Raw genomic sequence first — 25,968 nt, forward strand, 5'->3', positions numbered from 1 at the left:
GTCTGAATTATTAATTTTCAAGGAATTAATAGTAGTGGCAGAAAGATTCTTGGATAATTTTGGATTATAAAAATTAAAAAAATTACATTCTTTTTACAAAGATGAAATACATCTTGTGGCTAATTCTAGTTATACAATTTAGGACATGTGAAAAATACTTAAAGGTTTTTGCTCCAGCTAATGGTTTAACCATCATCCAGAGCCACTGTACAAGTCTGTAGCAATGGACAGTTAAGCACCACCTTAATATTTTATCTTCAAGATATTTAAATTTTGCTACTTAGGAAAAGATATAGGGCATAGTGAAAGCCCATAAACAAAGAAAATGATGATCAGAAACTATTTGACCTGTTTTATAATGTTTCAGATATTTAATGAAACCTGTTCAAGATCTCTGAGCAAATCTGTTGTTAGTTTTGCTGTAAGTGTTCATATTAAAATGTTTTATTGACTTAAAAAAATTTTTTTTACGTAATATATAACATTTAGTAAATAAATGTAGGCTAAACTAATAATTATGAAACATTTGGTTTTGAGGTAAAACTAACTACAAATGTAAAATGTTTGTTTTCATCACTACTACTTTTGGAGGCACTTTTTGCCTGGATTCTGTGTGAACTTTGCAGACGTTTGGTGTGATGAGTCAAGGACTTATTCTACTGTTATGTGTTGTATGTCATCATGCCCTTTTTCTGATATGGAGAAATAGATTAGTTAAGGGATATTAATCAAGGATTGATTAGGGGTAGTGGTTGAGAACATAAGCTTTGAAACCACAGTAGGTTCAAATTCTAGGTTCACTACTTGCAAGCAAACTGTGTAACATTACTCACTGAAATTCAGTTTTAGTCTTTAAATTGGCCCTAATACCAACCTTGTAATTTTGAGAATTATCAGAGATAATATATATTGAGTATTTAAAGCTTCTGGCACCATAGTAAGCTTTAGATTAGTGCTATTATGCTCTATGAGCTTGTAATATATTGGGTAACTTTTCATGTAACTTATTAGTTTTAAAAAAGGTCTATATCTAAAACACAAAAATATAAACATATGAGAGTATATATAAAATGCTGATTGATTTATTGTAAGTTACCTTTGAGACAGTAAGCAGTTTGGTAAGTTTATGCTGAACTAATTTTCAAAGACTTTACAAGTAGTTTTTCTTTTTATAAGTAGCTTAAAGCAAGTTATAATCAACTCTACTCATTTACTTTTCCTATGTTGTAAACTACTGGAGAGCTTTTGGATCTATAGGTTTAAGAAGTAAGGATCTATGTGGGTTTAACATTCTGTTTCACAAAATATATTCTTGATAACTTTTGATTCTGCCCCTTGTAACTTCTGTTCCATTTTCTTTGTCTGAATTTGACTCTTCTGGGTACTTTAAAGATGGAATCATACAATGTTTGCCCTTTCGTGACTATCTTATTTCACTTAGCATAATGTTTTCAAGGTTAGTCCATATTGTAACATGCGTCAGAATTTCATTCCTTTTTAAGGCTGAATTATGTGAGTTTGATAATTTTTAAATTTTGTAAATATTCCTGGAATCTGTTTCTTCTTCTCCACTCCTAGTGCCATTGCCCTAATTGTTTCTCATGTGGGATAATTTTATCTGACTAATTTATCAGTGTGTAGTCTCTTCTACCTCTTACTCTGCTCCTGCCAATCCATCCGTCCTAGAGGTCAAAGGCCTAGGCTTCAGGGATCAGAATTGTTTTGAATCCCTTCTCTATTCCCTAATAATTATATGACTTAGAGAAGTTACTCATTTGTAAAATAAAGATAATAGTATCTACCATATAATTGTGGTAGGATTAGTTAAGACAATCAATGAAAAGTGCTCAGCAGCACACTGGCACCGTGGTAAATGCTCAGTGCATGTTAGCACTCTTTTCCTGGTGGCTTCCAGAGATCTGTCCCAAATGCAGCCTGATTGTGTCTTTCTCCACTTAACACATCACTGACTGCCCTTCACCTATAATAAATAAACTTCAGGCACCTTAATATACATACACAAAGCATATTACACGTTCTTTCTCTGCCAAAGTTTCCTATTTATTCTTCCTTCCTCACATGAATATTCTTGATTGGGAACTGGTAACCGTGAGTGATTCTTGGTTTTTAACCTTGTTGTTTCCTACTTTTCTTTTTGCTTTTGTCATCCCCCCTATTTGATGCCTAGAGTTTCTTCCCACCATCCTTTCCTCTGGTTAATTGCTGCTTATTCATTACTTCCTTCAGAAATCTTCAGTACTTCTCCACCTAATTTTTCCTTCATTATTAAATTGGATGTAGCTCTTCTGTTTTGTCGCCTGAAGCATGTCTGTCATAATGTAGTTCAAAGATATATTGATATGTTTTCTTTGCATTGACAGGTACATTTATCTTTGTATATGCAGTAATCTAAGAATATATACACACTCGTGTGTACTAGAGTGTAAGCTTTTAAGGATGGGATCTAGAATTAGTTTATTTGGCTCAGTAGTTCTCAATCCTGGCTGAATGATAAAATCACTGGGCCATTAAAAGAAAGTGCACATCTACCCCAAGAGATTTAAATCTAATTGATCTGGAATGGGGTTCAGTCATCAATATTTAAGAGCTTCTGAAGTGATTGTAATATATAGTCAAGGCTAAGAACCACTGATGTAGCTCAAAATCAATGTATGAGTGAAAAATGGAGTGAGAGGATAAGAGAATATGTAACTCCTAAGTGAGAGTTTTCATTTTTCTTCTAAGTCCGCACGTATTCCTCTAAAAGATAAAATGTCCTATCAATAATTATTTGACTTTATAATTCATTTAAATTGAGTAAATACTTTTTGAGTCTCTGTATGCCATTATGAAATTAATATATCAAAGTCAGAGATATTTAAACCAGATATGTGACTTTTTCTTCATTATAAGAAGAAAGCCAATTTAACAAAATAATTTTTTATATCTGTCAAAATATATTAAGATATATTTCATTCCAAATAAGAGTGAAGTAGCATGGGATGCTACTGTACATGGTCGGGTAATATATAATTATCATTGTTACTATATTGTAATAGATTAAATTCCTGTTAAGAATAAAAGAAAATATGCGCTGCCATTACAATTATAGGCCACTGAATTTGACATAATTTAGGCTGAAAATGTGAAAAGAATGTGTATTGTAGCTTAGGCTTATCTTGTTTTATATTTATCCCCACATATGGGTATAAAGTTCTGCAAATTTTTGCTAGCCATTGGAAAAATATGGTTCTTTCATTGGAGGGAAGCTTAAATGGCAAAGACTGGAAGCTGGATTTGGCAAACAAAGCTTTATCATGAAGCATCCTATTTACTTGCTTATTATACTACCCAGTCATGGAAGCCACATACAATCAAAGACACCATGGTTAAGCTGAGAATATTGGACATTATTGAGCTGGTTTGTTTTAGAGCAGAGAAAAAAAACGGAAGCATTTCCTCTGTCAGATGACATCATCTGCATTAGAATTGTTGACATTTCTTTCAGGTTTGGCTGGAATTCATAGAAGTATCAGCAGCGACTTTCCTTTAACATTCAACAGGCTAAAAATACCGATGTTTCTTAGGGCTGCCAACATCTGATTTTAATCATTATTTGTACATTGATACCATCAAAGAATTTTTATGTTGTGAGCTCTTTTTTTTTAAATTGGAAACTGACATCTTTCTAATAATGAAAAGTTTGGCTAGTAAAATTTGGTACTCTGCACCATTGGAGCTCCCGAGATGCTTGGCAAACATGGTTTTGCTGCTTTAGTAAAGAAAGCGTTGCTGTCTATTTCAGCACATGGCATGCATTAGTGCTAAGACACGCCAATAATTCTAAAAGAAGTCTCATCTGCTGACATAAAACTCAAATATATTAGAGCCATGGTTTTGAATTATTGTGTTTCCCAAGACATTTTTCAAACAATGTAGGCAGAATATTAAATTCTTCATGCAGAATTTTTCTGGCTGTTGAAAGGACAATGCTTGAAAGGACCCTTGCTTGATCCTTGGGGAGACGTTTACTATTTTTGAGAGGGAGCAAAAGCCCCCTCATAACAATTTGACCTAGAGGAGTTCACTGATGATCTATGTGGTGGATGTTTGGCTATATGAAAGACTTAAATCTTTTCATGGTCCTGCGGTATCAATTATGGATGTTGCTGCACAACTCCTGGCTATTTTGGTCAAATTACCACTTCAGAAGAGATTGGAGTCAGATAATCGTGAATTTTTCAATACCTGGTGGAAGTGCTTCTGAAGAAAAAAGTTGAGAATGATAACTCTTTTGCTGTTATTGAAATTAAATTTAGATTTGTAATTTTAATCCTCTCCCAGAGTAAAGAGGGCCTCACTGATTGAAGGAAGATGGTATGAGGCTACGTAAATTCAACTAGAAGAGTCCTAAAATCTTCAGTATTCCTTTATAAGCTTATGCTCATCTGGCAAAGTAACACAGAAGCTCTGCTTCATTTTTCAACAAAAGATCTTATGGTTTAAGGTTTTCAGTACTTGTTGCTATTAAAATGAAAAGCCAGGCTGGGCATGGTGGCTCCTGCCTGTAATCCCAGCACTTTGGGAGGCCAAGGTGGGCGGATCACTTGAGGTTAGGAGTTCGAGACCAGCCTGGTCAATGTGGCGAAACCTCGTTTCTACTAAAAATACAAAAATTAGCAGAGTGTGGTGGCAGGCACCTGTAATCCCAGCTGCTCGGGAGCTGGGGCAAGAGAATCACTTGAACCTGGGAGGCGGAGGTTGTGGTGAGCTAAGATCGTGCCACTGCGCTCCAGCCTGGGCAACAGAGCGAGACTCCATCTCAAACAAACAAACAAAAAAACCAATTTCAATGTGTGGTTTAGGCCTAGGAAAAATCTTATACTAATTGACTTTATTATTATTATTTTTTATATATTTTTGAGATGGAGTCTCACTTCGTCACCCAGGCTGGAGTGCAGTAGTGCGATCTTGGCTCACTGCGACCCTCGCCTCCCAGGTTCAAGAGATTCTCCTGCCTCAGCCTCTCAAGTAGCTGGGAGTACAGGCCTATACCACCATTCCAGCTAATTTTTGTTTTTTTGGTAGACACGGGGGTTTCACCATGTTGGCCAGGCTGGTCTCAAACTAACTGGCTTTAAAATAACTCAAATTTAAAGAGGCATGATATATATACAATAAAATTCATCTTTTAAAAGGTAGTTTTTAGATGTACCATATGAATTTTGACAAACTGAAATTATACAACCCTACCTGAGATAGAGAACATTTTCATTACCTCAGAGTTTCCTCACATGCCTTTGTAGTCAATACCTTCCTTCAGCCCCCAGTTCCTGGCGGTCACTCACTGATCTGTTTTCTTTTGGGATAGGTTTACGATTTCCAGAACGTTAGACACAATCATGCAGCTTGTATTTTCAGCACAATACATTGGAGATTCATCCATGTTGTTGCGTGTATGAGTACATTCCATTGTATGGTTATACCACATTTACTTACCAGTTTGACATTTGGGTTGTTTCCAGTTTTTGGTGTTTGTGAATAAAGCCCCTGAAAGGGCCAGACGCTGGGTAATCCCAGCACTTTAGGCAACTGAGATGGTTGAATTACTTGACGTCAGGAATTCGAGATCAGCCTGGCCTATATGGCGGAACCCCATCTCTACTAAAAATACGAAAATTAGCTGGGCATGGTGGTACACGCCTGTAATCCCAGCTACTTGGGAGGCTGAGGCAGGAGAGATAATTGCTTGAACCCAGTGAGCTGATATCATGCCACTGCACTCTAGCCTGGGAGACAGAGTGAGACTCTGTCTCAAAAAACAAACAAACAAACAAAAAACAAACAAACAAAAAAAACCCTGAAAACATTTATGTGTAGGTTTTGTATGTGTAAATATCTAGGAGTGGGGTTGTTAGATAAGATGATAAATGTATGCTTATGAGAAACAGTCAAACTCATTTCCAAGGTGGCTGTATTTCCACCAGCAATGTATGGTGGAATTTTGCATTTCTACCAGCAATGTATAAGATTTGTTGTTGGTACACCACATCCTTGGTAGTTAATGCTATCTTTTGGTAAGGAGAAGTTTTTAATTTTGATGAAGTCCAGTTTATTATTTTTATCTTTTGTTTTCTTTTTCATGTGTCTTATCAAAGGCTGCAGAGATTTTCTTATACTTCTAAATATTGTATAGTTACAGATTTTACATTTAGGCCTTTTGCCCAGGCTGGAGTGCAGTGGCATGATCTCAGCTCATTGGGTTCAAGCGATTCTCTTGTCTCAGTCTCCCGAGAAGCTGGGATTACAGATGCCCACTGCCATGCCTGGCTAATTTTTTGTATTTTTAGTAGAGGCAGGGTTTCACCATATTGGTTGGGCTGGCCTTGAACTCCTGACCTCAGGTGATCCACCTGCCTCAGCCTCCCAAAGTGCCGGGGAAACAGGCATGAGCCACCGTGCCTGGCTGGCTCATTTTTTTTTACATATGGATATTCAATTGTTTCACCATCGTTTGTTAAAAAGACTGCCCTGTCTCACTGAATTAGCTATCTGTGCACATTAAGTATCTAAAGCACTTCACCTTTAGTGAAAATTATTACATCTGTGTTGGTTTATTACTGAAGGTTCATTCTGTTTTATTAATTCACGTGACTATCTTTTTGCTAGTACCACACTGTCTTGATTATGGCAACTTTATAGTAAATCAGAGAGTGTGAATTTCTCAAATTTGTTCTTTTTTCCAAATTATTTGGGCTATTCTAATTCCTTTGTATTTCCATATAAATGTTAGGATGTGCTTGTCAGTTTCTAAAAAGAAAAGTTGCTAAGACTGCTTTGGGTTGTGTTGAATTGGTAGATCAGTAAGGGGAAGTGATGTCTTCACAATATTGAGTCTTCCAATTCAGGGGCATAAGTTTTTTTTTTTTTTTTTTTTTTAATTTAGGTTTTTGACTTCTCTTACTAATGTTTTCTAGTTTTTAGCATATGCATATTTTATATATTCTGTTATATTTTTATCTAAATATTTCATGGTTTTTGGTGCTATTATAAATAGTACCTAAAAATGCCATCAAGAACTTTTTTTTTTCCTTCATTTTGTTTTTATTATAGCATGTTTGCTTAATTTACAGCAAGCAGAAAATAAGCTGGGTCTTGTTTTGATCCAAACATTGATGTTTTAAAGGTTATATACAATATTTGTTAAAAAGAACATAAAAATACCTTTTTAGAAGCCTCTATAAGAAAGAAAATATAAAGTTTAATCCCACAACTTTCCTCTTTGCTAGAACTGCAAACTACTGCTACAGTTTTAAATAGACTTTTTGTTGTTTAAACTATACATCCAGGAAAATCTAAAAAAATTAAAGAAATATGCATATAAATGATTGCATAGCAGAACATGAACATTAACTGCAAACAGCAAAGAAATGAAAGTTAGAAATACTATCAAATATGCGAACGTTCTAGAATCAATCCTTTAAACACATTCCACAAACAGTATTTAAAATCCATCATTGTATTTTTTACAGGCAAAGCCTAGATTACTAAAACCAAAATTGAAAAAAGTAATCCTCTAAAAGGAACTGTTTCTCCGTAATTCTTACTTATATCTGTAAGCAAGCAATCTGAGATTTTTAAAGATGCTAGCTTTTTATTCTGAAATGAAATTGGACATGTCAAGTCACTTTTGTCCCCAAAACGATCTTTCAGAGAAATACTAGAAATTATAAATGGTTAAGGGTATTACTTCATTTTTAGTCAGGTACTACACTGATAATCGAAAGCTCAGAAGACGTGACTTTTGCTTACAACTGGCTAATCCTTTTTCCCAAATTATTTTAAATTTTATGGCACCACAGAATCACCTAGAATGAGTGTTATCTTTCATCTTGCCTCGTATTAAATAAACTGAGGTGTGAAAAGCAGGCCTCCCTCATAAAGAGGCAGACAAATTTTGATACAAATCCATGAGCCAAGTGCTGTAAGCATCAAACTTTCAGTTCTTTTACACTATGCACACACACACGAAACCTACTTGGAAACAACTGCCTCTAACAGCAGTAAGAAAACTAAGCAATATTATGGTCAACAACGTTCCTTAAACTTTAGAATAACTACATAAGAATATTTCTTTCTCCTTAAAATTATTTTTGCCATCATCGACCTGCTCAAATTTTAAGGTGAGTTTTTGTGTTTTCTGTGTTCCAAATCTTCATAGGAATGAGAAGAAAAGCAGTCAAGCCTCCATGTTTCAGTCAAGAACTCAATTACCCAGCTGGTATCATTCCCCAAGACAGTGGGGTTAACAAAAGAACTAATCCACACTGCATCAAAAATAATTATCATTGGCCTAGACATCTTTTTTTTTTTGAGATGGAGTCTCACTCTGTTGCCCAGGCTGGAGTGCAGTGGCATGATTTTGGCTCACTGCAACATCCACCTCCTGGGTTCAAGCGATTCTCTTGCCTCAGCCTCCCGAGTAGCTGAGATTACAGGTATGCGCCACCATGCCTGGCTAATTTTTGTATTTTTAGTAGAGACGGGGTTTCACCATGTTGGTTAGGCTGGTCTCGAACTCCTGACTTCATGATCCACCCACCTTGGCTTCCCAAAGTGCTGGGATTACAGGTGTGAGCCACTGCGCCTGACTGGGCCTAGACATCTTGACAAGACATAAAGGTCCACCCTGAACCTAAATGTGTCTGAGCAGTCAGTGTTGTATTGTGGCTACTACTACACTTTTGTATCACTCTATCTTATTAGCAAGCTACATTTCTAGGTTAACAATTCTACCAAATATGAATATGAAAGTTTATTTTTAATGAGACAGTATTGCAAATTGTGGTCAACCAACATCTTTTCACCAAATACTTCAAGCATAAAAAATGAGAATCTTTACAAAAATATATAGAGACACCACAAATTGGTAGCTGCCCATAACATTAGACAAACTGGACTCTTAAGAGTGGCTTCTCAACAGCATATCATTTAATTATAACTGTTGCCTGGTACAGGGAAAACTAACAAGTGTTTTTAAAGCATCATTGCAACATTGTATTCCTGATAATTTAAGTAAACCAAACTATGAGTAAATGAATGATACATGCCTAAAATTGAGCATGGTCTATACTGTCAGTGGCCACTGGACTTAGGACTAGTCCAAGACCTTGATCTAGATTTTGACCTAGACCTAGACTGTGATCTTGACTGAGATTTGGATCTAGGTGATTCTTTTTTCCTTGATTCCTTTTCATATCTTGAGCCAGACTTATAATGTGTTTTGGAATCTGTTTTAGAGGTGCCTCTAGTTTTAGTGTGAGATGCAGACCTAGAACATGATTTAGCCTTCATTTCTTTCTTGGGCTGGGACTTGGACCGTGATCTTGAATTGGATTTTGATCTGGAAAAAGATTGATTTCGGTGTTTGAATCTGTCATTGTTGGAATGGCTTCTGCTACGCCGTGGTCTTCCAGTCCGTCTACTGTTTCTAGGATGGTATGATCTTCTATAGTTGTAATCAAAAGACCAACTTCTTGATCTCCTCCTTTCATAACTTTGGCTTCTAGAATGCCTGTATCTGTCATAATCATCATAGCCTGAAGAACTGTACACATTCCTCTCTTCCTTGGCTTTCATCTGATTTGGTGTCTTTCGATCCCCCTGGGCAAACTATTTCAATCTGCTGTCCACAAATTCACTTTCTGTCCAAATTATGTAAATCGTCTTTAGCATCACTAACATCCCAGAGACGTGTTGAAGGGATGCAGGCAGTGGGACATGGCTGCGGCATGTCTCAGCCAGACACACTAACGGGCTCAGCAAACCGTGCATGCCAAGACCATTTTTATTCTTATTTTAATCTTCATTTGCATTGCATTTTTAAAAATATATTTTTAATTAATTCATTAGTTTGTGGAGACAGACAGAGTTTCATTGTGTTATCCAGGTTGGTCTCTAATGTCTGGCCTCAAGCACTTGTCTCACTTTGGCTTCCCAAAGTGCTGGGATTACAGATATATGAGCCACTGTGCCCAGCCTAAAATACATTTTTTTAAAAGGTAGAAAAAACTAAAAATTTCTAAGGCATTTGCAGTACATTGCCACAGTATTTTAAAAAGAGGTTGTGCCGATTTTTCCTGCCACCAGTACTTTGATCAGTTTTGCCATATAGTTGACACTATATCACTACTGACTTTTACAAATTTGATTTTTCTTTCATGCTAAAATACACGTACAATTAGCCATTTAACTATTTTATTTTTAAATTATTTTTACAATTTTTAACTGTATAGCTTAGTGACAGTAAGTATATTCACATTGTTGTACAGCTATCACCACCACCTGTCTCTAGAAATTTTTCATCTTGTCAAACTCCATGCGCATTAAACATTAACTCCCCATTTCTCACTCTCCCAGTCCCTGACAAACAACCATTCTACTTTCCGTCTCTATGAATTTGACTACTTTAGTTACCTCATCTAAGTGGAATCAGACAGTATTTGCCCTTTTCATTTAGCATAATGTCTCAGGGTTCTTCCATGTTGTAGCATGTGTCAGAATTTACTTCCTTTTTAAGGCTGAATAATATCCCATTGTATGCATATATTGCATTTTGTGTATTCATTCAGGTGTCTGTGGATACTTGGGTTGCTTCCAGCTTTTGACTGTTGTGAATAATGCTGCTATAAACATGGTGTACAAATATCTCTTCAAATCCCTGTCTTTATTTTTTTTGGATATATATGGAGAAATGGAGCTGCAAAATCATATGACAGTTCTACTTTTAATCTTGTTAGGAACTGCCATACAGTTTCCATAGAGGCTGCACCATTTTACATTCTCAACAGTAGTGTACAAGCGTCTGATTTCTCCACATCCCCACCAACACTTACTTTCTGTTTTTGTTTTTGTTTTGTTTTTTTAAATAATTGCCACCCTAAGGGATTTGAAGTGGTATCTTGTAGTTTTGATACGTATTTCCTTAATGATTAGTGATGTTGAACATTGTTTTATGTACTTCTGGCCATTTGTATATGTTCTTTGGAGAGAAGTCTATTCAAGTCCTTTGCCCATTTTTTTTAATTGGACTGTTTGCTTTGTTGTTGTTGAGTTGTAGTTCTTTATATATCCTGGATATTCACCTCTTATCAGATGTATGATTTGCAGATATTTTCTCCCATTTCATGGGTCACCTTTACTCTGTGTTAATAGTGTCTTTTGAGCACAAAAGTTTTTGATTTTGGTGAAGTCCATTTTATCTATTTTTTTCTTTTGTTACCTATGCTTTTGGTGTCATATCCAGTAAATTATTTTCAAATCTAATGTCATGAAATTTTCACCATGTGTTTTCCTCTAAGAGATTTATAGTTTCAGTTCTTATGTTTAGCTCTTTGATCCATTTTGAGTTAATTTTTGTAGATGGTGTAAATTTAGGGTTCAACTCCATTATTTTCAATGTGGTCCTAGTTTTCCCAAAATGATTTGTTGAAAAGACTGTCCATTCCACATTGAATGGTCTTGTTACCCTTCTGGAAAATTGACCTTTTATGTAAGGGTTTGTTGCTGGGATCTTTATCCCATTGGTATATACACCTGTCTTTACATTAATAACACACTGGTTTGATTTTTAAATTTTTATTATTTATCACTTCAACTTTTATTTAAGATTCAGGGAGTACATGTGCAAGGTTTGTGACATAGGTATATTGCATCATGCCGAGGTTTGGGGTGTGATTGATCCTGTCATCCAGTTACTATGCAGAGTACCCAAAATAGTTCTTCAGCCCTTGCTCCCACTTCTTCTCCCTTTTTGGAGTCCCCAGTGTCTATTATTTCCACCACTGTGTCTGTATGTGCTGAATATTTAGCTCCTAATTTATAAGTGACAACATCTCGTATATGGTTTTCTGTTCCTGTGTTAATTCACTTAAGATAATAGCACTCAACAGTATGCATGTTGCTGCAAAGAACATGATTCCCCCCCCTTTTTTTTTGTGGCTGCATAGCATTCCATGGTATATATGTAACACATTTTCTTTATTCAGTCTACCATGTATGGGCACCTGGACTGATTCCGTGTCTTTGCTATTGTGAATAGTACATCTGTAAACAGAGATAATTTTAGTTTAGTTTTTCCTTTCTAATTTTGATGTCTTTTATTTATTTTACTTGCCTAATTGTCCTGGCTAGTACTTTTTTTTTTTATTACTGTGTTGACTAGAAGTGGTGAAAGTATTTGTCCTTTCCTTCTTTCTAATCTTAGAGAAGAGATTTCAGGGATTTACCATTCAGCATGATTCTTTTTTTTATCTTGAACTATCCTTGCATCCCAGGAATAAATCTCATTTGGCCATGGTGTAGGATTCTTATAATGTGCTATTATATCTATTTGCCAGTATTTTGTTGAGGATTTTTACACGAATATTCATCAGAAGTATTGGTCTGTCATTTTTATGTTTTGTCTTTGTCTGGCTTTGGTATCAGGGTAATGCTGGCCTCGTGAAATAAGTTTGGAGATATTTTGTTCTTCCATTTTTTGGAAGAGTTTGAGGGTGATTGGTATTCATCTTTAAATATTTGGTATAATTTTCTAGTGAAGCCATTTGGTTCTGGATTTTTCTTTGTAGGTAGGGTTTTGATTACTTATTCAGTCTACTTTCCAATCAATATACTTACTAAGATTTTCTATTCTGATTCAGTCTAGATTGTGTATTTCTAGGAGTTTGTTAATTTTTAAAATAGATTATCTGATTTGTTGTGGTGTAAGTGTTCATAGTTTTCTCTTAAAGTTCTTTATATTTCTGTAAAATTGGTAATGATGTCCCCTCTTTTATTTATAATTTTGTTTTATTATTATTATTATTATTATTGAAACATTCTCTGTTGCCCAGGCTGAAGTGCAGTGGTGTGATCCCGGCTCACTGCAACCTCTGCCTCCTGAGTTCAAATGATTCTTGTGCCTCAGCCTCCTGAGTAGCTGGGATTGCAGGTATGCTCTACTATGCCCAGCTAATTTTTGTATTTTTGGTAGAGTTGGGGTTTTGCCATGCTGGCCAGGCTGGTCTACAACTCCTGGCTTCAAGTGATCCACCTGCCTCAGCCTCTCAGAGTGCTGTGATTACAGGCGTGAGCCACAGTGGCCGATCCTCGTTGATAATTTTAGTTGAGTCTTCTCTTCTTCTTATCAGTCTAGTTATAAAGGTTTATCAATTTTATTGATCTTTTTGAAGAAGCAACTCTTGGTTTTGTCGATTTTTCTCTGTTGTTTCTCATTTCTGTGTTTTCTTTTTCTCTAATGTTATTATTTATTTCATTCTGCTAGCTTTAGGTTTGATTTGTTCTTTATAGTTTTTTAGATGTAAAGTTAAACTGTTAGAGATTGATCTTTTAAAATGTAGGCATTTATAGGTATACATTTCCCTCCCCATTGTTTTTACTTCATCCCCAGACTTTTTTTTTTTTTTTTGAGACAGAGTTTCACTCTGTTGCCTGGGATGTAGGCAGTGGCACAATCTTGGCTCAGTGCAACCTTTGCCTTTGGGTTTAGGTGATTCTCCTGCCTCAGCCTCCTGAGTAGCTGGGATTACAGGCACCCACCACCACTCCTGGCTAATATTTGTAGTTTTAGTAGAGACAGGGTTTCACCATATTGGCCAGTCTGATCTCGAACTCCTGACTTCAAGTAATCCGCCTGCCTCAGCCTCCCAAAGTGCTGGGATTACAAGCGTGGGCCACTGCACCCGGCCTGTTGCATATATTTAGGAGATCTAATGTTTGGTGCACATGTATTTATAACTGTTATATCTTCTTGGTAAATTGATTCTTTTTTCATTATGTAACTTAATTTTTTTTTTTCCTTTTTAAATAACAGTTTTTGACCTAAAATCCATTTTTTCTAGTGGTAACATAACCATTGCAGCTCTATTGGTTATCATTTGCATGGACTTTATTTTTCCATCTTTTCACTTTCAGCCTATTCATGTCCTAGATATTTAATCTCTTATAGAGAGCATATAATTGGATCTTATATTTTATCCATTCTCCTAAACTATGTCTTTTGATTGGGGAATTTAATTCATTTGCATTTACAGTAATTACTAATTGGGAAGAACTAACTCTTGCCGTTTTGCTGTTTTCTATATGTATTTAGGTTTTCTGTGATTTCCTCCTTTGTTACCTTCCTTTGTGTATAATTGATTTTTGGTTTCCCTTCTCATTTCCTTTGTGAACATTCTATAGATATTTTCTTTGTGGTTACCATGGGTATTACATATAATATTTTAGGCTTGTAATAATCTCTTTTAATCAGATACCCACTTAAATTCAATCACATACAAAAAGTTTACTCCTTTACAACTTCGCCCTCCCCCACTTTGTCTTATTGTTGTTACAGATTACTTCTTTATATATTATTTACCCATTAACATAGATTTTTTTATGCTTTTGTCTTTTAAATGATGTAGAAGAATAAAATCAATTATAAACTAAAATTATGTTAACACTGATTTTTGTATTTGTGCATCTATTTACCTTTACCAGATAATTTTACATTTTGTGTAGCTTCAAGTTACTATCTAGTATCTATTTATTTTAATTTAAAGGACTCCTTTTAATATTTCTTGTAGGGAAAATCTAATGATAATGAATTCCCTTGGTTTTTATCTAGGAATGTCTTAATTTATCTTTCATTTTTTAAAGGATGGTAAGGCAGAATTTATTCAAGGAGATCCATGGCAATAGGAACTACTCTAGCTGGGTTTTGCAGTGGGAGAGAGAGATTGGAAGCAACTCCCTCCCTTATTTTTGAAAAATAATTTTGCCAGATACAGAAATCTTGGTTGATTTTTTTTTTTTTTTTTAAACACTTTAAATATGTCATCCCACTGCCTTGTGGTCTTCAAACTTCTGCTGAGGAATCTGCCAGAACACTTATTGGGGATTCCTTATACGTAGGTGAGTTGCTTTTCTCTTGATGCTTTAAAGGTATATAATTTTTTAAATTTATTTTCAACTACCACATGTTCTCATTTATAAGTGGGAGCTAAACAACAAGAACACATGGATACTAGGAGGGGAACAATGAACATGGGAATAATTGAGGGTGGAGTGTGGGAGGAGGGAGAGGATCAGAAAAAATACCTGTTGAGTACTGTGCTTATTACCTGGGTGAAGAAATTATCTGTAAACTAAACCCCCATGACACATAGTTTACCTACATAACAAACCTGTACATGTACCCCTGAACCTAAAGTACAAGTTAAAAAAAAAAAAAAGAGAAGTTCCATTTAGGAAAGAGGTTTCCCTTGTAGATGTATTAAAATATTACACATTCTAAACTGAAACTTGGCTGGGCATAGTGGCTCATGGCTGTAATCCCAGCACATTGGGAGGCTGAGGAAGGAGGATTGCTTGAGTCCACTAGTTCAAGACCAGCCTGGACAACATGGCAAAACCCCATCAATATAAACAATACAAAAAAATGAGCTGGGCATGGCGCTCCCCTCCTGTAGTTCCAGCTACTCGGGAGACTGAGGTGGGAGAATCGCTTGAGTCCAGGAGGTCAAGGCTGCAGTGAACTGAGATTGGGCCACTGCATTTAAGCCTGGGCAATAGACTGAGATCCTATCTCAATCAATCAATCAAAACTGAAACTTAATCCTTCAAATATGTTTATTTTACTTGTCCTAAAACAATCTGCCTACAAGTATTAAAGTGTAAAACATTGTTATTTTCCCATTTTGAGATCTCTAATGTAAAAATGGATTTTATAAAAATAATTTTTTAAAACATAAAATGCTGTATAATAAACATTTTTAAAATTATTTTTATTTTTATATTTTGAGACAATGTCTTGCTGTGTTGCCCAGGCTGGAGAGCAGTGGCAGGTCATAGCTCACATAGCTCACTGCAGCCCTAATCTCCCAGGCTCAAGTAATTTTCCTGCCTCAGCCTCCTGAGTAGCTGGGACTGTGGGTACACAACACTATACCTGGGTAATTTTTAAACATTTTTATTTTTAGTAGAGATAAGTTTGGTCTTGAACTCCTGAACTCAAGCGATCCTTTTGTCTTGTCCTCCCAAAGTGCTGGGATTACAGGCATAAGCCCCCACACCTGGTCTAAAGGTAGTGTTTTAAAATTTCAATTTCTAATTGTTTATTGCCACTATATAGACATGCAGTTGAATTTTGTAAATTGACCTAATATCCTGTGGCCTTGTTAAACCCACTTAATAATTTTAGTAGTTGTTTTGTAGACCCTTTGGGGTTGCGTTATGTAGACTGTAATCTATTTTGATGAATAAAAAAATATTTCTTCTGGGGTCGGGAGCAGTGGCTCACGCCTATAATCCCAGCACTTTGGGAGGCCGAGGCGGGTGGATCACGAGGTCAGGAGATAGAGACCATCCTGGCTAACATGGTGAAACCCTGTCTCTACTAAAAATACAAAAAATTAGCTGGGCGTGGTGGTGAGCGCTCGTAGTCCCAGCCACTCGGGAGGCTGAGGCAGGAGAATGGCGTGAACCTGGGAGGCAGAGCTTGCAGTGAGTGGAGACCACACCACTGCACTCCAGCCTGGGTGACAGAGCCAGACTCCGTCTCAAAAAAAAAAAAAAAAAAAAAAAAAAAATACACACACACACACACACACATTATAGCATAAATTTAATGCTATAAATTTCCCTCCAGGCACTACTTTGGGTACATCTCAAAAGTTTGGACATTATGTTTTATATATATATGTTTATAAAGTATATATATAAATATGGGTGTATATATATATTTCTTGGCTTATTGCACTGATTTAGGACTTGCGGTACAAAATTAAATAAGAGTGCTGAGAGCAGAAATCTCATTCCTGATTTTAAGGGGAAAGCATTCTGTCTTTCATCAAGTACTATGTTAACTGTATGGTTTTAATTTTTTTTTTTTTTGTAGATATCCTTTATCAGATGGAAAAAGTTTTCTTTAATGTAGTTTATTTTTTTAAATCATGAGTTGACGTTAGGTTTAAACAATTTTCCCCTATATCTATTGAAACAAATGGGTTTCCTTCTTTCATGTTTTGATATGGTGAGATACACTGATTGACTTTTGAATGTTCAACTTTCAAATGCATTCTCAGGATAAACTTCCTTTTGTAATGTTGTGTTATTCATTTTATGCGTTGCTGGATTCAATTTGCTAAAATTTCGTTGTGGATTTTTGCTTCTGTGTTCATGAGGAGTACTGGTCTGTAGTTTTCTTATTTTGTGCTGGGTATTAGGATAATGTTAGTTTCATAAAATGAATTGCTATATATCTGTATCTCTCCTGTTTTCTGATAGAGTTTTTAGCTTTCTGAATTTAGAATTTTTCTTTGTGGGAAGGTTTTTAATGGAATTAAATTTCTTTAACTGATATGTCTCTTTAGGTTATCTGTTTCTTCTTGAGTAAATTTTGGTAATTTCTTTCAATGAATTTATCCATTTTACTTAAGTTGTAAAATTTATTGAAAGTTGATAATATATTATTTTAATGCCTCTAGGATCTATGTAACATCCCTTCTTTAATTATTAATACTGTTTGCTTGTGTCTTCTGTCTGTCTGTCTCTCACTCTTTCTCTCTCTGTCATGCTAGAGGTTTTTCAATTTTTTTTTTTTTTTTTTTTTTTTTTGAGACAGTCTGGCTCTGTTGCTCAGGCTGGAGTTCAGGTGGTGTGATCTTGGCTCACTGCAATCTGTACCTCCTGGGTTCAAGTGATTCTCATGCCTCAGCCTCCCGACTAGCTGGGATTACAGGTGTACGCCACCACACCTGACTGATTTTTGTATTTTTAGTAGAGACTGGATTTCACCATGTTGGCCAGGCTGGTCTCCAACTCTTGGCCTCAAGTGATCCGCCTGCCTTGGCCTGCTAAAGTGCTGGGATTACAGGTGTGAGCCACCCTGCCTGGCCAGGTTTTTCACTTTTATTGATAATTTCAAAGAATGAACTTTTGGCCTTACTGATTTCTCTCTCTCTCTCTCTTTTTTTTCTCGGTTTGTAATTTCACTGTTTTTCCCTTTTAAAATTTTTATTATTTCCTTCCTTCTGTTTACTTTGGACTTATTTTAGCCTTCTTTTTCTAGTTTCTTAAGGTGGAATATTAGGCCATTGATTTGAGACATACTTATTTTCTGATATAATAATTTAATGATATAAATTTCCCCCTAGGCACTGCTTTGGGTATATCTCAAAAGTTTGGACATTATGTTTTCATTTGCATTCAATTACAATTATTTTCTAATTTCTTCTATGATTTAGTCTTTGACCATTGGGTATTTAGAATTGTGTTGTTTACTTTTTAAATATTTGGGAAATTTTTCAGATATCTTTCTGTTATTGGTTTCTAGTGTAATTCTTTTGTGGTCAGAGAATATACTTTATATATTTTAAATTTGCCAGGGTTTGTTTTGTGTTTCAGAATATGGTTTATCTTGGCAAACATGATGTGTGCTCTTGAAGCTATTTGGCTATTTTTGGGTGGGGTATTCTCTAGATATTAATTAGGTTAAGTTGATTGATTGCATTGTCTAGGGTTTCCGTATCTTCACTGAATTTCAGTCCACTTTTTCTATTGACTACTGAGAGAGGAATTTTAAGCCTTTACCTGTAATAGTAGATTTGTCTATTTCTTCTTTTACTTTTATTACTTTTTAGTTTATTTTTGAAGCTATGTCTGTAGGTATATAAGTATTTAGGATAGTCATCTTCTTCAATTGATCCCTTTATTATTATTTAATGTTTTTTATTTATCTCTGATAATATTTCTGGTTCTGAAGTTTACATTTTCTGATATTAATAGAGCAGTTTTAGGTTTATTTTGATTAGTGTTCGCATGGTATGTGTTTTTTCTGTTCATTTACTTTTAACCTACCTGTGTCATTGTATTTAAAGTGAGTTTCTTTCTTTCTTTCCCTTTTTCTTTTTTTTTTTGATAGTGTCTTGCTCTGTCGCCCAGACTGGAGTGCAGTGGCGCGATCTTGGCTCACTGCAAGCTCCGCCTCCTGGATTCAAGCAATTTTCCTGCCTCAGCCTCCTGAATAGCTGGGATTATAGGCATGTGCCACCATGCCCAGCTAATTTTTAAAAAATATTTTTAATAGAGATGGGGTTTCACCATATTGACCAGGCTGCTCTTGAACTCCTGACCTTGTGATCTGCCCACCTTAGCCTCCCAGATAGACAGCATATGGTTGGGTCTTGCTAATTTAATCCAGTCTGATAATCTCTATCTTTTAAATGAGATGTTTAGGCCATTTATATTTAATATAGTTGTTAATCAACTTGTCAGGGTGTGTGTGTGTGTGTGTGTGTGTGTGTCTGTGTTCTTCCCTTTTTTTGTTTTCCTGAATGTTTTTGATTCTTTTTTGCTCTGTCACATCTACTGATGACCCCTTCAGATGAAGTTTTTACTCTGATATTGTGGTTTTTATTTTTAGAATTTTTTGTTAAAATTCTTGTTTTTCTTTTTTCTTTCTTTTCCTAACTCCCCAAACTTGTTATCTGTGCTGAAATTATTTATTTGTTCATGGATTTTTTTCCACTTTTTTCACTAAATTATTTGGTGTATCAGTCATAGTCTGACATTTCTAACTATCTCTGAGTTTGATTCTCTTGATTGCTTTACAGTGTGATGGTTGGTTTTTGTTGCTTTTTCTTTGTATTATTATTTTTGAGAAGGGTCTCACTCTGTCACTTAGGCTGGAGTGCAGTGGTGCCATCACAGCTCACTGTAGCCTCAACCTCCCTGGGCTCAGGTGATCTTCCTGCCTCCACCTCCTCAGCATGCACCACCACTCCCAGCTAATTTTTTTTTGTGTGTGTATTTTTGGTAGAGCTAGGATCTTGCTATGTTTCCCAGACTAGTCCTGAACTTCTGGGCTCAAGCGATCTGCCAGCTTTGGTGTCCCAAAGTGCTGGGATTACAGGCATGAGTGTCTGTGCCCGGGCTCATTTTTGACTGAATGTCAGACATCTTATATAAATAAAGGAGAGATTGAGGTAAATAGTATTTATAGTTGGAAATAGGCATTACTCTTCCTATAGAGAGTTATGTTTGTATGTCCCATCTGTAAGGGGTGTCCCTCCTTGGATTTCAGGCTGCTTCAAGAAAAGTTGTGATTTTGTAAATTTATCCAGCTTTTGTTCATTGTTAGTGTGATAGTAGCATTCTTTTCAGCTTTTACATTATGGGCAGTGGGCCCTCTAAGATTTCTCTAATTTATTCATAGCAGAGTACAAATTTATCTTACTTATGTAATTTGGACTTATTTTCATTTTTGAGCACATAGTCACTAATTTTTGTATACATGTGATATTCCTTATATTTCATCTGTGAAGGAAATCTGTTTCCAATATAGTAAAATTAATTACATGTAAACTTACATAATTTTGGTCTATTAATTTGAATTTTTCTACACAGCATTATTTGTTGGGTATACTTTTTTGAGAGTTCATTATTGGTAATATTCATATGGGTTTGAACCCTAGAAGGGCAGTTGTCCACTCAAAAACTAAGTTGAGTATATGCATATTATTAAAGTTGTATCTTAAGTTATTGAGATTATTAGAGTTGTATCTTAAGTATTATTGTATTAAACATCACCTATGACTTGCAAACTCAGAAGAAATAAAAATAGAGGGCATCTGTTCAAATCTTAGTAAAACTTCTTGGCTTCTGTTAGTAGCCTTCTTGACTCTTAAAATTCCCAAGACTTTCCAGGCTGATTTGATGAAGGCTCTTTGGGTGCTATATCACTCTTCATTCCCCTCTTCATAGCACCTGTTAACCTTGATTTTACTTTCTGTTTTTATGAATTTGCCTGTTCTAGGTACTTCATATAAGTGGAATCATATAAGATTTGTCCTTCTGTGTTTGCCTTATTTCACTTAGTATGACCTTTGTATTTCTGATTGTAAAGGATGGAAAGTCATCTTTTCCATGTACTTGGGCTACACTTCTATACTTCAGTCTTAAAGTTAATGTAACCTGTTGTTTATGCAATATGTGTGTCAACATATGTATGGATTTCCAAAACAACCAGCATTATAGCATCTGGAGCTTTCATCAAGTTTTCAAGGGGCCTCTGACTTTTCCAAAGTGGTTAAGAACTACTGCTATAGATTCTGTAGCATATATAATCATAAAACAGCCCCTGATCTTAAGGAGCTTGACATTTTATTGATCTTTGTCCTATCTATGACAAATTAATTGGGGGGTGGGTAGTATGGTATGACCAACATAGAACCCTACATTGAAGAGTGAAGAGTGCAGGCCAGGTGCTGTGGCTCATGCCTGTAATCCCAGCACTTTGGGAGGCCGAGGTGGGCAGATCATGAGGTCAGGAGATTGAGACCATCCTGGCTAACACGGTGAAACCTCATCTCCACTAAAAATACAAAAACTTAGCCGGATGTGGTGGCGGATGCCTGTAGTTCCAGCTACTCAGGAGGCTGAGGCAGGAGTATTTCCTGAACCTGGGAGGCGGAGCTTGCAGTGAGCCGAGATTGTGCCATTGCACTCCAGCCTGGGCGACAGAGCGAGAGTCTGTCTCAAAAAATAAATAAATAAATAAATAAATAAATGCCTATAAAATACTTAGCAGAGGGGTTTATTTGTTAACTGTGCTGGATGAAGGTAATGATAAAATAATAGCCATCTACGTGACCAGAGGTGATTACTAAATTTCCTTTATATATTTTTTACTTTTGTTGCAGTGAATTATCTATAACATAAAAATTTGCCATTATACCCATTTTTAGGTGTACATTTCAGTGGTACTAAATACATTCACAGTGTTGTACAACCATCACCACTCTCTATTTCCAGTACTTTTTCGTCTTCTCAAACAGAAACTCTGTACTCATTAAACAATAACTTTTCATTCCCCTCTTCATAGCCCCTAGTAACCTCGATTTTACTTTCTGTTTCTGTGAATTTGCCTATTCTAGGTGCCTCATATAAGTGGAATCATCTAAGGTTTGTCCTTCTGTGTTTGGCTTATTTCACTTAGTATAATCCTTTACATTTTTATTTATCCATTAAGCACAATGACATTTGTCTTTTCTATTTCATTGAATTATTGTTTAAAGTCAAATGAAATAGTTAAATCCTAATAGGTACTATATAAATTTAGATGGTATGTATAAAAACTGGTAAATATTATCTGAAAGTAATGAACTGATTTGCTGTCTCCCTATGATTGTAAGTGGGTGGTTACTCTATTTATAATTTAAAAAATTATTCCTACATTACATAGAAATGCTAGGCTTATTCAGATTTTAATGTCATAAGGCAGAAATTTGCTTGAAGTGACCATTTGTGGAATGTCTGTTAATTTTAAATTTGGATTCAATATTTTATATGCCTTATTTGACTTGAACTTTAGTGTATTTCTTTCTCTATTTAGGATTCTAATTCACGGGTAGATTTAAGCATTCGGGTTACTGATGATGATACTGGTGAAATAATTCAAGTCGATGGAACCGGTGATACATCTTCCAATGAAGAAATAGGAAGTGCAAGAGATGTAGATGAGAATGAATTTCTAGGGGTTATTGATGCAGGAGATCTGAAGGTACTTGAAGAAGAAGCTGACAGTATTTCAAATGAGGATTCAGCCACAAACAGTAGCGATAATGAAGATCCTCAAGTAGACATTGTAGAAGAGGTAAGGATGGCTTTTCAGCTGAGACTTTCTTTATTAATTTATAACATTTCTACTTTATTATGCTTTGGAACCAAAAGGAATAGCAAGATTAATCTTTTCTTTACTGTTTTGAAATAAGACTTATTTGGGGCTGGGCATGGTGGCTCAAGCCTGTAATCCCAGCACTTTGGGAGGCTGAGGCTGGTGGATCATTTGAGGTTTGGAGTTCGAGGCCAGCTTGGGCCAACATGTTGAAACCCTGTCTTTACTAATAAAACAAAAATTAGCTGGGCATGGTGGCACATGCCTGTAAACCTAACTACTCAGGAGACTGACGCAAAAGAATCACAGGACGCAGAGGTTTTAGTGAACCAAGAAGCGCCACTGTATTCCAGCCTGGGCGACAGAGCACGACTCTGTCTAAAAAAAAAAAAAAGACTTAATATATCCTTAGATTTAAACTTTTAATCTTCAACTGTAATTTAAAACCAATAATAAATATTTGGGAATGGGCTTTTGTATTGGTCTTAAGTAGGTGATCTAGGGAATGGGAATGGCTGTTAAAGAAGGCAGCCTGGTAGAAACATATAGTATCTGCTCTAATTCTAATAAATGTCATAAACTCCAGGTAGAGTGTGATTATTAAAAAGTATATAAGTAGTATTAGCTATCATTTATGGTAGCCTTACATATGTGCCAGGCATCATATTAAGTCTTACCTGCCTTATCTTAATAGTCCCAAAGTCCTATGGTTCTTATTCCTATCCTGATTTTAGATATGAGGAAACTGAGATATGGAGAGAATTAGTAACTTGCCTAAGGTCAGTCTTGTAATTATTAAATGGCCAAACAGGGATTTATTTTTTATTTTTTATTTCTTTTTTTGAGACAGAGTCTTGCTTTGTTGCCCAGGCTGGAGTATAGTGGTGTGATCTTGGCTCACTGCAACCTCTGCTTCCTGGGTTCAAATGATTCTCACACCTCAGTCTCCTGAGTAGCTGGGATTACAAGCATACCACCATGCCCAGCTAATATTTATATTTTTAGTAGAGACAGAGTTTCACCATGTTGGCCAGGCTGGTCTTGAACTCCTGGCCTCAAGTGATCCGTCTGCCTCGGCCTTTCAAAGTGCTGGGATTATAAGTGTGAGCCACTGCACCCAGCTCAAACAGGGTAAATTTAAATCCAGGCTGTATGACTTTTAGTACAAACAAAAACTTTTAGCTGCTCTAGGTTCCTTTATTTCTTTGTTTTGTTTTGGTTTGGTTTTCGAGATGGAGTCTCAGTCTGTTGCTCAGGCTTGAGTGAAGTGGTGCGATCATGGCTCACTGCAGCCTCAAGTTACTGGGCTCAGATGATTCTCCTACCTTACTCTCCCGAGTAGCTGGGATTACAGGTGTGTGCCACCATGCCAAGTTAATTTTTTGTATGTTTGGTAGAGATGGGATTTCACCATGTTGCCCAAGTAAGTCTCGAACTCCTGGCCTCAAGCAATCTGCCTGCCTAGGCCTCCCATAGTGCTGGGATTATAGGCATGAGCCACTACTCCCGGCCAAGTTCCTTTATTTCTATATGTCTCTTTATCTTTAAAAAATTTAAAGCATCATAATATTCCTTAATGTGATCATCTTTCATCTTTAGGACCCTTTAAATTCTGGAGATGATGTTAGTGAACAGGATGTGCCAGACCTGTTTGACACGGATAATGTAATTGTCTGTCAGTATGATAAGGTACTGTATTTACCTTTTGGACTTTGGGTTTATTAATTGCATTTATAGTAGAAAGGTATGTAAAATGATGGGAAATAAGATGGTGAGTTACACTTCACAATTAATCAAAACAGCAGTGTAATTCTAGAAATTCTGAGTGTGTATTTTGGGTCTAGCACTGTACTATATGATCTCAGTGATACCAGAAAAGGTGATAGTCCTTAAGGAAGTAATGATCTTATTGAAACAAGATGTTTCTTTTGGAAAACTAGAAAGACATGCAATGAGATGGTAGGTAAACCAACAGCTAAAATATGTGACAGGTAAATCAAATGCTAAAATATGTGGAATGTAAATCAAATGCTAAGATGAGTAGCACGTAAATCAAATGCTAAGATATGCAGCACAGATCGTAAGTGCTAGAGGTGGCTAGGAAATGTAACAAATCATTGGTAGTTGGAGTTCCCCACAAATCCTTCATGGGTGATGTGGGGTTTTGAAATGAGCCTTGAATGATTTGTAGGATACAGGTAAATATGGAGAATAAGCATCAGAATAGAATAGCCCAATAAAAAGCAGAGAAATGAATGGATGTAGTATGTACAAGGGACACTGAAGAGATAGCTCTGGCTTGAACAAAGTGTTCTCTTATTAGATGTATAATACTAGGAAATGAAGCTGGGTTGGGAGACAGAGTAGAAAGCAGATTAGAATATCCTGAATGCTAGTAGGAAAAATCTAAACTTGGTCTGAGGGACATTAGCCTTCTGAGAAGGTTATTGAGAAAACCGTAATTGGGTTTAAAAGCTAGATGTGTTTGATTTGGAAAAAGCAAATGGTAAAAGTGGGCAGGGCAGATGTGAAGTCCCCAGAGCCCAGAGCCCAGACTGAGGATGGCAGTGTAAGAACATGGAAAAGTCAGAGGTTATGATGGAAGAATCAGTGGGACTTGGTCATTAGCTGAAGGTGTCTCTCAGGTTTCCAGCCTAGAGATTATAGCAACTCTAGCAACTAAAAGTAATACTGCTTTTTAAAAAACACTACAGCTGTGATTATATAGTCAAATGGGGAGTTTTTGTCCTTCCTTCATGAATATTTATATTCTTAAAGTGGCTTCGAGATATAATTAACACAGTATACGATTCACCTATTTAAAGTATACAATTCAATGGTTTGTTTAGTATATTCATGGATATGTATAACAATTATCACAGTCAATTTTAGAACCATTTTGTCACCTCAAAAAGAAACCCCATACTTTTTAATTCTCAGGGCAGTATTCTCCCCATTTCCACTACTCCAAGCCCCTAGGCGTAAGAAACCACTGATATACTCTCTCTTTCTGTGGATTTTCCTATTCTGGAATTTCATATGAAAGGAATTATATAATATGTGATCTTTTGTTACTGGCTTCTTTCACTTAGCATAGTGTTTTCAAGAGTCATCCATGTTGTAACATATATCAGGTCTTCGTTTTTTTAAAAAATTGCTGAATAATAGTCTATTGAATGGATATACCACATTTTCTTTTTCCGTTTGTCTGTTGATGGATATTTGGGTTGTTTCCACTGTAGGGGAGAAAA

General features: G+C 35.9%; 1 protein-coding gene and 1 pseudogene across 1 annotated transcript in view; one reads left to right on the top strand and one right to left on the bottom strand.

Annotated features, from left to right (window-relative positions):
• Nucleotides 1-25,968, top strand: part of GTF2A1L (general transcription factor IIA subunit 1 like) — a 66,588-nt gene that overhangs the window by 34,259 nt on the left and 6,361 nt on the right. The window contains exons 7-8 of the mRNA XM_009184168.3: nt 22,436-22,696; nt 24,317-24,406. Coding sequence (XP_009182432.2) covers nt 22,436-22,696; nt 24,317-24,406 — 351 coding nt within the window. The remainder of the gene's footprint in view (nt 1-22,435; nt 22,697-24,316; nt 24,407-25,968) is intronic.
• Nucleotides 8,837-10,297, bottom strand: LOC116270277 (annotated as a pseudogene).

The sequence above is a fragment of the Papio anubis genome, chromosome 14 (genome assembly GCF_008728515.1).
Source record: "Papio anubis isolate 15944 chromosome 14, Panubis1.0, whole genome shotgun sequence".
Taxonomy (NCBI): domain Eukaryota; kingdom Metazoa; phylum Chordata; class Mammalia; order Primates; family Cercopithecidae; genus Papio; species Papio anubis.